The sequence below is a fragment of the Mytilus galloprovincialis genome, chromosome 6 (genome assembly GCF_965363235.1).
Source record: "Mytilus galloprovincialis chromosome 6, xbMytGall1.hap1.1, whole genome shotgun sequence".
Lineage (NCBI taxonomy): Eukaryota > Metazoa > Mollusca > Bivalvia > Mytilida > Mytilidae > Mytilus > Mytilus galloprovincialis.
In genome coordinates, this window is record NC_134843.1 from 37,456,300 (window position 1) to 37,470,325 (window position 14,026).

The following is a 14,026-nucleotide window of genomic DNA, read 5'->3' on the forward strand; positions in this document are numbered from 1 at the left end:
AAAAAAGAACATACTGCAAAGTAGTACATATTTGAAACTAAATATAGTTTCTACGCATAGGTTTTAATAAAAAAAAATGTACAATGTAGTTTACTGCAGATATGGTGTCAAATCGGAAAGGTGAAGTACTGGGTGATCCCTGTAGAACATATAATGACTAATAATTTTGAATTAAACAAAAATATATGAATGAATTCTAAAATTTAGAACATAAATTGCCTGTTTGGTGTATCAGAGGTTTTGAAACCAGTACAGCCTGATTTATAAGTATAGTTCTTTGTCCCATTCAACTCTATTGGTTTAACAAAGACAAATCTTTTCAATTTACGCTAACCTCATTTGGTCTTTTTGACACTTTTTTCATTCTTCAAGTCAAGATTATCAGATTTCACCAGAAGAAATATAGAAACGGTGAACCCATATAACTGACATTATATGTCATTAGAACGGAACATTTTATGTTCGTAGCTTTAACTGGTCACTTTTTGATCAGTTCCTAAGCAGGTTTTTGATGAAATCGTAAATAAAGTTGAGAAAAACATCAACGCAATTACTTGGATCCTGCACATTTATAGGTTTGTTTCACATAACGGATTTTGTCTATTGAAGTTTATTTAGATGCAGTTAACGTTTTCTTTAAAAATCCAAAATACTAGATAACAATTCTGCCGAAAAAAAAATCGCCGTGTTTTACATTTTTGTCCAGCAACCAACTAAAAATAACTCTAACTGTGACGTTCTACATTAATTCCAACGTCCAACAAAAAGACGTCGAGATTATGACGTTAACTCTCCGCTTTCCGGGCTATCTTTCCCTCACTACGAAGGAAAGCCTAGCCGTATAAAATTTGAGTAGCAGTCTTTTTAAAAGAAATCAAAGAAGAGAAAATGGATTGTTTATATTTTCCGGATATTTACAGTATTACATCTGTTTCGCACAGAACGTAAGTTTTTATATTGAAAATGTTCGGCGATTTTATATAGTTTCATTAAGAATCTACCTTCGTTTATTTTACCGGTCAGCTTTATTTTTTCCATAATATATATATTTGATTATTATTATTTACTGAATCTAATTGTAACTATACCTAATGGTTTGAACACAAACACAATTTCTAAAAAAAAAAAATACTTTGTATCAAGCACGAATGTTTTTCTCTCTCCAGAATTGATGTTTTCGCTACAATAAGCGAATCTCTTGAAGTAAACTTCAATTCGGGAACTGCAGCTTTCCCAAGAGAACAGATTCAAAGTGTCATGCACAAGATGATGGCATACAGACAGAATATGGGTAAGATTATATTATTTTTAAATGTGTAAAATATAAGGATTAAAGCAGAATGTTTTTCGACACCAAGACATGATCACATAATTTTGGATAATTCCTGCATAGGCATGCAGTTAAGTGCTTTTAAATATGACAGAGTGCAATTTTAAAGCAGTGTTATAAATATAAATATAACCGAATCGTTCTCTCGTTTGGCAATGTCTTTCGAGTTAAATTGGCCTATATCGACTGTTTAAATTAATTTAGATTAAACAATATGTATGTCCATTGCTTTTTTATTTGTAATTCGATCTTTAACCATTAGTTTTTTCTATAAATTTGATATCAATAAATTCTGAATGAAATGCAATACAACATGCCTGTTGTTCATATTTTTCTAGTACATTCACTTGAGAGACGTGGGTAATTTTATTTTCCAGAATTTCCAGAAATAAACAAATTGTTTTATTTACTGTCTGAAGTGATTTTGGGTGTTGTTGGAGCACACGAGACAACTAGCAATAGTAATAAGAAGAAGTCCGTTGCTTCCAGCATCCAAAACAAGTTCGTTAAACTGGTTTCGTCATCTGACAGCATTCCACCAATACCAACGTAAGTTATTTCAATTAGATAGTACAAACTGTGTAAAATTTTCTCAAACAAAGGTTTCATTACACAAAAGGGATATTTTGTGTTCTCATTTTATAGTAGAAATAAATTTATCAATTCGTAACACATATATAATTTAATTCACTACACACAAATGAAAAAAAGAATAGGAACTGCGCGTTCATTACTTTTATTCATCTTTTAGGGTCATAGCGAGGTCGTCCATAGAGTCAATGCGGTCTCTTGCACGAGTTGAGAGTGTTAAGAAACCATTTTGTTAAACAAGAAAAGAAACAATTATACTTTATTGAAAATACCATATTCATATTTCACACAGACGTAAAAAGTTTTACGAATGAACCTAATTTTTAAACTCCATGTGCTTTGTTACAAAAGTTAAATTTCATAATTGATTGCATATTTTCAGATTTCATCAGATGAAAGTAGAAGATTACCAAAAACAGGTCAATGAAATGAATAAACTATTGAGAGCTCACACTTATTTGTACAAGGATCTTCAAAGACAACAAGAGGTAATTTTACTACACACATGTGATAATCTTTTTTGCAAGTTATAAGTTCAATTAAATCAGTTTCACGTAATTCATTCCAAAATTATAATACTTTGGACATATTACCAGGGGATTTTTAGTCTTTTACGCAATGTTTTTATGAGAAAAATATATTAAAACTCCCTAATCTTAAGTGTTTGCACACCAATTTAGGAGTTGAAAAAAAGGGAATTTGATTTGTGTTAAATTGTTTACAGCTAGAACTACAATATGTGTAAAATCGTTATATATACATTTAAAGGTGTGTTGGATTGCTGATAGTAAGGTACAGAAGTATGAATTATGCCTGAAGACGGCTAAATTGTCAAGAAATCACTTAGCGGACAAATTATCAAGTAAAAACATGAAAGCACGAGATAACAGCATTACACAATTGCAGACGACACTGAATTATAAAATACAGAAAGCAGAAGAATCAAACAGGAAATATCAAACTTTACTGACAAAAGAAAAAAATACTAGAAATGCTTTAAAATTGGTAAGTTTAACAGAAAAAAGTAACGTTTAAAGTTCAATTGTAGAATATTTTGTTACGTTGGTGCAATGTAAGGGAGGTGTAATCTGAAAAAGTGGTGATTTTTTGGGTGTAAAAATATGCGAACCGATGAATTGTTATTTGTGTTTTCTAGAATTATAAAAAAAAAAAAAAAAAAAACCCAGTCAAGAAAATTGTATTTTTGTCTATTTTAAAAGGAACAGAATAACTCTAAACTACAATCTGTAGTTTTATATTATATGTGGAAAATAGTTTATTTGGTTCTTTAACTTGCAGAGTCAATAATAATTTACGTTTTTTTATCATAGTGTGTGATCCTTTTTATGTCTAAGTTGTATAAAGATTTCGTCTTGATACGATGTTTTACTTTGTTTTATCTAGCTTGAAATTGACCTAATGGAGGATATACGATTTAACCTAACAGATCGTATTCACAGTGGATTGTTGTCTATGAAGTATATCTTTGCAGCACATACCAACAAGTAAGTAGTTTGTTTAATGTAAGGCAAATGCATGGTTTGTATTAACGAGTGTAAATGACAACAAAACGGTGAGTATCAATGAGACAGCACTTCTACAATATAAACGTAGAAAGTAGACTTTAAGTGCCAATGGTAGAAGTTCGGTGTCCTTTTACGGTGGCTTGTCTGTTTTCGGCTCTTATTTTAAACGAGTAAACGTATGTTAAACAATGGAATACATTTTATAATTATTGTTTTTAATTGATTAATCTAAGTTTTATTGATTTACATTTGATTGATTTATCTAGGCTTTATCGATTCATCTAAGTTTTTAAAGATTTATCTGTTACCCAGAAACAGTTTACTGATTGACGTTTCTTTTGTCTTGTAGACTGTATGAAGTACTTCCACACATTGATGACTTTGACTGCAGATTGGCTGCAGAATCAATTATTGAAAAACTAAGCTCCAAATACCAGTTCAGTCCACCACAGGTAACTTTTCAAACAATATGTGTTTCCATTGTAGTGTTGAGCATTCACATTTGTCTCATTATTTCGATCCTGTTTAAATCTATCAACAATCTTCAATTTCACAAAAGTGAGTTTTCCCTTCAAAGATTACAAACTAGAAAATAATCTTATTCAATCACTGATTGTTCTATTTTGTGCATAGAATAAGTAACATATTGAACTGTCACTTAAAAATTGATCTCTTCCAATACATACTATTTGTTAGTCTTGTTTGCAATGTGATTATAGGCAATATTTTTTATGTAGGAATTTCAAACTACCAACGGATTTAAAACCAAGCTTCCAGATACACAATATGTTAATTACAAATCAGACATGCAGACAACGAAAAAACAACCATCTGAGCCGACAAAAGAACAACGCAATAACAATAGTAAGTCAGTTGCTTTAATTTGTAACGTTAATTTATTTTGATTGAAAAACGCAAAACTTTTTTGCCTAAAAACTTGATCAGTTTTAAATTGCGACGACCATTCACATAAAAGAGAGACAACATACCGAAAGAACATTCAAACTCATAAATCGACAACACCATGGGTAAAATAGAAAAAAGACAAACAGACAAACAGACAAATAATAGTGCACAAAACACAACATAGAACAGGAGCAAATCTGTCAAACAAATTACATCATAACTACAATTATAAATATATATTCTTGAGACATCTGAGTTTTCATAAACCCAAATTGCAATTAACAAGTACAATGTACCATATTCGTTTTGACAATTGGAACATTTCTAATAACGTTCCAATCATTTCATTTTGCAGACATCAGTTGCCAAGACAACCAGTTCAATTTTCTAAGCAACACTTATGTGAAGGCAAAGGATTTGACAGATAAAACAAACGAGTGCTTCGTCAAAATTAAAGAAGGTAAAGTTATTATAACTTAATCTTTATGGACATTACATGCTATTTCAACGTTAAAAACATCAGAAAATGCAGTCTTATCAATATGTATAAAATGTGACATGTCAGTTTATTTTGTTTGCAAGTGTGTAGGTATTGGCGGATCCAGGGGGAGGGTTCCGGGTGTTGGAACCCCCTTTTTTTGGACGATCAATGCATTTGCATGGGGACATATAGTTGGAAACCCCCTCCCCCTTTGTCCTTGGTTGGGAACCCCCCTTTTTAAAATGGCTGGATCCGCCCCTGGTAGGGTTCAACGGGCTGTTGTCTCTTTGACACATTCCTCATTTCCATTCTCAATTTTATTTCATATACATAATTGAACTATACATGCTATATACGAAATCGATTATTTATAATCGAAAATCAAAGTCCAGAGGATAGAGTTTGGCATTTTGTTTTATACAATATTCGATTTTTTTCTCAGGTTTTGTGATTGTAAAAAACGTAACCTCGTCACTATTTATTTCCATTTTCAGGAATGATTGTTAAGTTGAAGGTCGCTACAGATGTGTCAGAAGTTGCCTTTGGATGGTATAAGACAGACCCATGGAAACAAAAGAGATGGGGGTTCTTTTGCAAGTCTACAGAAAACATGAACTAAACATAAACACAGATGAAATTGATTACATATTTTTAAATTATCACAACTACATTTGAAGAGTTTATTTTTATCGTGTTTCATTATTGAGATGTGGGAGTACATGTGTTTCAGTCTGTGCGATTGATAGAATGACTATCGAAGTATTAAAAGATGGGAGTTTTCGTGCCTGTATATGTGAGAGAACCTGTTTGTGTACGTTTGTGTGAGTTAGTCGTGTGAAAGAGTGTGTATTTGTGTGTGTGATAAGAGAAAATGAGAGTGTGGAGGTGTTTGTGCTGTATGTTATTGTTATAAAATATATTTGAGTTTAAATAATTTATTTATTAAACAATTATTTTAATGAATTGGTTTTATTCATTATTCCTAAATACAAGGTATTTCTATCGAATTTTTATCATTCTGTAAAGTGATAAACTAATTTGCGTGTTTCTTGTTTATCTTAAAATTTGTCCCAGGCAGATAAAGACTAAAACTACCTTCTGCGATGACTTGGAAAAAGTAAACTTTATACAACGTCGATGCACATGATGTATTTTCAAGATAATCCATATCTGTTGATTTGTAAGGTTTAAAACATGGACAACAGAAAGTGTAATCAATAATTTACCGGAGTTGTATTAACATGAGCAACACGATGGGTGCCAGGACGTGGAGCAGGATCTGCTTACTCTTCCTGAGCACCTAAATCACCCCCTTTTTGATGGGTTTGTGTTGCTCAGTCGTTAGTTTTGAATGTTGTGTTTTGTGTTCTATTGTCTATCTGTTAGTATATCTTTTCAAGCCAAGGCGTTGTCAGTTTTTGTTTCAGTTTCGAGTTTTAATGTCCCTGTGGTATCTTTTGCCTCCTGTTTCACTTGATCGCAAGGCATGTTCATTTTTAAAATCGCAATTTGCGAATTCAACTGATCATATATTGCAACTCGGAGACTGCTATGCTGTGGTGAATGCTTTCATTAAAAGACACGTTTTTTTGTTTACTGTTTTTGAATGGAGTTTAAACCCCTGCAAATCAATCGAGAAATTGTCGAAAAAAGTGACATTAAACTTGAGATATTTCTATTAATAGACCTACAAGTTCAAATATATTTTTTTCTGTACACGGGTCTGGATGTCGTTTTGAACGACTAACACTCTGTCCGAAGTTAATAGACATGTCTTAATAAATCTGAAGTCTTTCAATGTTCATTATTTCATGCGTGAGAGGATCTCAGTTTCTGGTTGAGGACATCATGGATGCTTGAGGGGAAGTGCAAACCTACATGTATCTTATCGAAAGCTAATGAATATCCCAGTCTAGTATTGATTGTATGATAATAACTTTATTCAAACTGGAGTTTATGCAGGCGAAACCCAGCTGAAATTAAACAAAGAAATGGAACTCTTTGTTAGAGAAGGTAAAAAAGTAAAATTTGTGTATTTGAATTGTTTACATGCTTCCGTTAATATATTCCCTAGAACTAGAAATTAAAAAAAACAACACATACGGCTTCCCCTGCATCATTTTTAGACTTATACCTCGAATTTGACATACACAGTCATCTCAGTACCAGAATCTATGACAAACGAGACGATTTCAATTTTGAAATTATTAATTCCCCCCACCTTAGGGGACGACCCTTTGATATTCCGGGGGGGGGGGGGGGGGGGCAGGAGGATTTTGAAAATAAATAACTCAGCCTTCATAATCACAAAAATAAATGTTTGTTCTGTGGTAGTTTGAAAATAAATTACCTGACTTGCAATGTATTGAAAATAAATAACTCAGCAGGTCTTATCGAAAGTATGAGATGGCACTAGATTCATCATAAATTCATCTTTTCCCCCCAAACAAAAATCGGGAAACACTTCCCAAATCTTTGAATAATAAAAGTATAATTATTATTTAAATATACTTGAAATGTCTGAAAATTGGTTTCATTTAACTTGAGATATATTTTCTCAGAAACACTTACCTCACTTTTATTACAGGGCCATAACTACATTGAGGCAAAATTTATGCCTCATGTAAAAAGTTTCAAAACCAACGCTCGTTCTGTTCTCCCTCAGACGTAGCCCCTGATTTTTGGGATCAATGTTTCTTATTTACTTGTCTATTGTTCATTGATTGCCCTTCTGTATTCTGTTAGTGTTGCATTCTTTTTTGTGATTTAGTAATTTTGTTATTAACTTGATCATGAGTTAAAAAAAAAAAAACCAAACAGAAGACACAGACTTAACTATGTGAATTACATTTTTGCTTTTTCATGCATATTGGTCTTTTGATGTTGTACCTAGAAACTTAAGTCTTACACTGAATCTATACATTTTGCTTTGAGATCAAAATATTGTCAAAAATTATTAAAACAGAACATGCCTTTTCAGATTAAGAAAGGGTCTGGGGAACACCAAGAAAGCATGGTTTTGCATCATTTATTCTCTAGCTTCTTGGGCCTTCAATGTTCAATGGCTCCAAAAACCTTCAAAAAAAATTGTGCCTCGCTCCGCTCTCTGTATTCTGTTAGTGTTGCATTCATTTTGTAATTTAGTAATTTTGTTATTAACTTGATTATGAGTTTAAAAAAAAACTAAACAGAAGCCACAGACTTAACTATGCGAATTACATTTTTGCTTTTTCATGCATATTGGTCTTTTGATGTTGTACCTAGAAACTTAAGTCTTACACTGAATCTATACATTTTGCTTTGAGACCAAAATATTGTCAAAAAATGATTAAAACAGAACTTGCATTTTCAGATTAAGAAAGGGTCTGGGGAACACAAAGAAAGCATGGTTTTGCATCATTTGTTCTATAGCTTCTTGGGCCTTCAATGTTCAATGGCTCCAAAACCCTTCAAAAAATTTTTTGCTTCGCTCCGCTCGACGAAAAATGTTTCCCAATATTTTTAAAAAAGGCTAGATACAACCAATACTGTGTAAGTATGCAATACATGTACATGTACATGTATATGTAGTTGGGAATATAGAAGATTCATTTCTGCAGAGGATAATGATTAGTTCTGATTAAATGGTACATAATGACTTGACTATACATGTATTATTTATAATAAACAAATAATTTATAAATATAGTTGTGAAAAAAAATAATCAGTCCCTTGCTTTAATGAAAAATGAAAAATCTTGCATCAATAGTGCAGGAAATAAATAACCTGTCCTCTTAGTTTACAAAAATAAATAACCGATCCAAGACAAATCCCCCCCCCCCCCAGAATATCAAATATTCGTCCCCTTAGTAGAAATATACAAGCTTCACCTGCATATAGGATATACATTTTCAACTGATTCGATATTCAAGAGCTTGCAGCTCCTACTCAGACTTTGTAAAACGTCACCAGTGTCTGTCTGAGCAGAAAGTTGACGAACAAGGTTATGTCAATGAACGTCTCAGCTTTTTTCTAAAAAAAAAGGTTATCGGAAGGTAACAATACCTTGTTGATAAATACCAACCTCACGAATAATACATGATGGTCTTGGTGTATAGATTCTGCGTACTGACGTTGTTTAGCATCTTCATAACGTGCTAATTGTTCTTTTATTTGTCTTTGTTCTATTATTAATATTAATTTTACTGTTTGGTCTGTTTGGTCTTTTTTGGTGACATTTGACGTGACTCGGTACTTATGCATCCCGTCAATGTGTTGTCTGTATTATTCTCTATTCATTTTAGCTTGGGTGCCTTGTACATGTGACTTTTTGTATTTTTTTGGTACATATGCCGTGGCAGAAATATGTTGTTATCCTTTCGTTTGATGTGTGTTAACATTTGATTAGGGACTTTTCGTTTTGAGTTTTCTTCAGAGTTCAGTATTTTTGTGAATAAGCCTTAAAATTTGATAAAGATGATTAATTTAGAATTTTATGCATCTTGTATGTTTTTACTTGAATTATAGTATGGAGCTTCGAGATATTTGAAAAGTTTTAAATAATTGGTTATCCATACATTTATTTTTGGCCAGTGCAAGCAGACGCTTATTATACATGGTAATATAGGCTCAAATACAAACTCATTGTTTAAAACGTGGAAATTCATCTGGCATGTATCGTACCCAGTGTTTTTGAAATTCGGAACAGTTGACCTTTCAAATCATATTCCATAGATTTGACACATGTTTATAGTCTTAGCATTTGTCATTTTAGTTTCAAGATACCACTGTCTTTAAGCGCGCCATAATTATTCACCTTTTTATTCAATTTGAAGTCAGCAAATATTTAAATATTATGAACTTTTTTGGATTCAGTACTTTTGTTTATTTATGTCGCTTTTTGTTTGAAAAAAAAAAACGTCTTTATATTTTTCCACGCCACCATTCTTTCAAGTTTAATTAATCCCCTCCAAATTAACCCTCATGATTGATATAAACATAAACCTCACGTCTACAATGTTAAAATATACTTTATTGAAGTGTATGTATACCCAACGATATTTAATGAGTACATTTAGAAGTACCTGACATTTAATAGGTATAGATATTTTAACAATCTATAAAGCCATACTATGTTTAAATGAATTCTTTGGAAATTAACCAAATGTTTACTTCGGAGAATTTACTTCAACTAGGAAGTAAATAAGTAAGACTGACGGTCAGTTATTGAAATACTTTAATATGGCGGAATACTGTCAGTTTGGAGAATGTTGGAGGAGAGCTTTGTTTGGTGGGTAAAGTGTGGATATCTCTTTCACAATCATTGCTACAATAAATCAAATAGATTTTTTTTTTTTGTATAAGATTTACATGTATTTATGTCAATTATTACACAAAACTATATGACATTGATATAACAATAAGGTCAAGATGTGGTATACTTGCCAATGAAACAACTATCCAAAAGAAACCAAATCACATGAACTTAAATAAACAAGCTCTGTCTGTTTGTTTTGGTCACACATCGACTGTCATACCAGAGAAGGGTTTAGCTAGCTATAAAACCAGGTTAAAACCTCATTGTTCTTCATAATACAATGTCTGTACCAAGTCAGGAACATGACAGTTAGTATACATTCGTTTGATGTGTTTGTGCTTTTGATTTTGCCATTGGTTAAGACTTTCCGTTTTGAATTTTCCTCGAGGTTTGGTATTTTTGACATTACTTTTTTTTCGATATACCGGTCATCAGCATTTGGCAAAATTCAAACCGTAAATAGATCTAAAAAATTTGCCCCGATAAAAAAATAGCAACAATACAATAAAAGAAAAGTAACTTATTCAGGCCAATGACACAAAATAAAGAAATACAATTAAAGACGGTGACTATTGGATTATATATAAAGGACGTTTCGACGAAAAACATGTTTTTGATTGCTCAGTCTCCCTAAATAAATATAACGAAGTTGTCAAAGTTGTTACAGTGCTTGATTCTGCACATTTCTCCTATAATTCTAAAATGTTTTCATTGATTGCAAAACAACTAAAAGGGGGGTAAAGTATCATATAAGCATTGATTCTGTATATGCGTCTAATCTATTCTTACCCTTTGTTTCCTATTTCAAAAAAGTAAAATCACAAAAATACTGAACATTGAGGAAAATTCAAAACGGAAAGTCCCTAAGCAAATGCCAAAACCAAAAGCTAAAACACATCAAACAAATATGACACATTGATTGAGTGTAGATTTGTGTGACGACTGAATCCTGCATATCAGGATATGCTTGCCAAGCCGACGCACTCAGTCTCTCTTTATCAAGTTTATGAAAATCTCTCACTTTTCATTTGTTCTCTCGTTTTTTGTGTGTTTTTTTGTCGATTTAATTTACGAGATTTGAACATCGGCAAACTACTGTCGCCTTAACTCTAAAACAAAATATCCAATAAAAAGTAATCAAGACTGGAATTGTTTTTATGATATTCACTTTTTCAAGATATTTGTAAACTAGAAATACATGACTGTCAAACTATCAAGTGTTTTCAAGCAAGTGTAATTTGCCAAACACAATTTCTATCTTTACAGAAAAATATACAAATGAAAACACAACGTTCGACGTGTTGCGACTTTTCAGGGAAAAAAGTGACGGCAGACTGTAAGAGAAGAAAATAATCAGAAGAAAATAAACAAGGTCTTTCAATGGAAAGCTGGAAATACCTTATTTACCTTCTATCATATTGAACATCGAGAATTGACGGAAGATAATATGAAATACTTGGATGGTATTAAGAAAATCAACTTTAATAATAAAATTATTATCGGAGTCATATGCAATGTCATCTCGATAAAAAAAAATTACATTGACACATACACATATATATATATATATAGTTTTGTAACCTTTGGTATGTATAATTTTGTTATTAGCTCCAGCTCTATTCTGTCATTTATTTTGTTTGATTTGTAGTTTTAACCAGGTTAATATGTAACACATATTTCATGTCGGAATGTAAATATGTAATTGAAATGATTCTTAATTGCTAATGATATCTAATATCGTTTGTTTTAGTTCAAGCACTGGTGCTGTTTTGTTTTTCTGTATCCAGTATAGCTGTTGGTAAGATATTAAAGTCCTACACAGAGCCCTTGTTCTTAATAGTATATCTCAATAATTAAAGATTACGACTGTTCCATCTTACTTTATATTTTCAATTAGTTTTTGACTTATTTTTCGGAAAGGACTCTAAATTCGTCTTTTACTTTTGTCTGAATTTGTTTGAAATATTTTGTAACCGACGCATTTGGAACAGCATATAAGTCTTACACTGTTCACATGTCCGATATTCAAATTATATTTCAAGCACATCATATATTAAAGATGTAACACTGTTTCATGCAATATTGTGCCTTAGAATTTATAGAAAAGGAAAGACACAAGGATAAATGATATAAGATTTGCGCATTATTCAGAACTTAGTCATTGTATGGGGGTTAAACATGTGCGTTTTGTAGACGAAACGCGCGTCTGGCGTACTAAATTATAATCCTGGTACCTTTGATAACTATATTCATTGACACATAATCTTTCGCGAACCTGTGTTAGTACTATGGTGGTGTAATGTCACAACATTAGAAAAAAAACCTGTATAAATCATGCAGTTAAACTCATCTTATTAGAATGAAGCACACACATACAGTATTTTGTTTTCTTTTGTATTTCAACTGAGAAAGGAAACGTTTGTCACTATTTATAAATCCAACACAAATAAAGATTTGAAAAATTATCATTTAATTTGCATATGGATTGACATGCATATAAATTGAGTTTTATGAAAAAGAGCAAGAAAAATAATTTTCCATCTTTTTATATACAGCTTTAGTGTATGCTTCGGATTGTCCTCACGAAGGTTATAGACTACCGTTCTTTCTGTTAGCTGCCGGACTGGTTGGCCTGTTTGATGCTGTAATGATTTTCTTTTCCAACACACTCTGGAGTAGTTACAAAAGTTTCCGATGTGAAGGCAGCAAGGAAACAGTCAAGTGTGTTAATGGAATTACTGGAGCTTTGTCCTTTGTGTTTTTCATCTTTGTCTTTGTTGGTAGGTTAATGTTAAATGTAGCTGTTCTGTTTTGATGGCTAGGCGCCAAGGAGCTATCTGATTAATCTGATTTTTTTTTCTTAAATGAATATTTAAATAACGTTTGAGTAAATGCCACCACTTTAACCTAAATGAATGAAGGTAAACATAGGAAAGTATAATATGCAAAATCAATATAAATATGCACATTTTGATTCTCTAACCCTCTTAGTCTTAATATTCAAATACCGGGTATATATAAATCGATGACACTTAATGTTGTCACAATTTATCATGTCTTTTTTTAAACCATGTGCATGATGTAGAAACATATTAATTAATTATATTCAATGAAATGATAAAGAAGAACATTATATTAAAAAAAAACCACCATGTATTTAAAATTTGATCCAAAAATTCATTTAATTATCACGACAAACAAAATGTGTATCCAGAACAGTATATCATTTTGTTTCGGAGGTATATAAAATGAATAAATACATATAACGTAATGCGTTGTTCGTAATTTTCAGGGTTGGTATATGGTGCTTCGGCAGATGACAATTCTTCGCAGTGTCTCGATGTTGTATGGAAATTTACATTGGCCATGTGCAGTTTAGGATTGATTTCCTTTATATTGCTTGGTTGTGTGTGCATGTTTAAAGGTGATGACTGATAAACATGTTTGTTACTTGTATTGTGAAATGTCATGGTTGTATGTACTATTTCTATTTACACATAATAAATCCATATTTATTTTAGTTGTTTTAACTCTCAACCTTTTCACAGTCATAAATTAAAATATGTCAGTGCCTTAGTATTAGTCGCAAGAAACGCAAGAGATGAAAATCTTTACTGTTGTTAAATGTGTAACGGACTCTTCATATAAAAGTAAGTGTTTTATTTACCTGTAAAACAAGACCTAATTTACGATCATATATATATGTTCTTGGTATTTGAATACACTTTTTGAAGGAGTGACAAAATTTAAGTAAACACAGTTTTTGTTTATTTTCCCAATATGAGTGTAATGTTAAGTTCGAAAAAAAACCTTCACACATTTGTTGCACTAAAGTATAAAATCAGAAGCAATTCAAAAAAACATTCTCGGAAATATTCTTGAAATTTGTTCCAATA

At 31.7% G+C, this 14,026-nt stretch overlaps 1 protein-coding gene and 1 long non-coding RNA gene across 2 annotated transcripts; both read left to right on the forward strand.

Moving 5' to 3' along the window:
• The first annotated feature begins 558 nt into the window (after nucleotides 1–558).
• Nucleotides 559–5,797, forward strand: LOC143078124 (uncharacterized). Its single transcript, XM_076253089.1, has 10 exons — nucleotides 559–944; nucleotides 1,167–1,291; nucleotides 1,708–1,879; nucleotides 2,304–2,409; nucleotides 2,690–2,926; nucleotides 3,326–3,426; nucleotides 3,797–3,899; nucleotides 4,185–4,311; nucleotides 4,709–4,813; nucleotides 5,329–5,797. The coding sequence occupies exons 1-10, from the start codon at nucleotides 889–891 to the stop codon at nucleotides 5,451–5,453; spliced, it is 1,257 nt and encodes a 418-aa protein (XP_076109204.1). The 5' UTR covers nucleotides 559–888; the 3' UTR covers nucleotides 5,454–5,797.
• Nucleotides 5,798–11,822: 6,025 nt separating this feature from the next.
• Nucleotides 11,823–13,650, forward strand: LOC143078125 (uncharacterized). Its single transcript, XR_012979066.1, has 3 exons — nucleotides 11,823–11,928; nucleotides 12,686–12,910; nucleotides 13,423–13,650. It is a non-coding gene; the product is annotated as an uncharacterized LOC143078125 (long non-coding RNA).
• The last annotated feature ends 376 nt before the right edge of the window (nucleotides 13,651–14,026 follow it).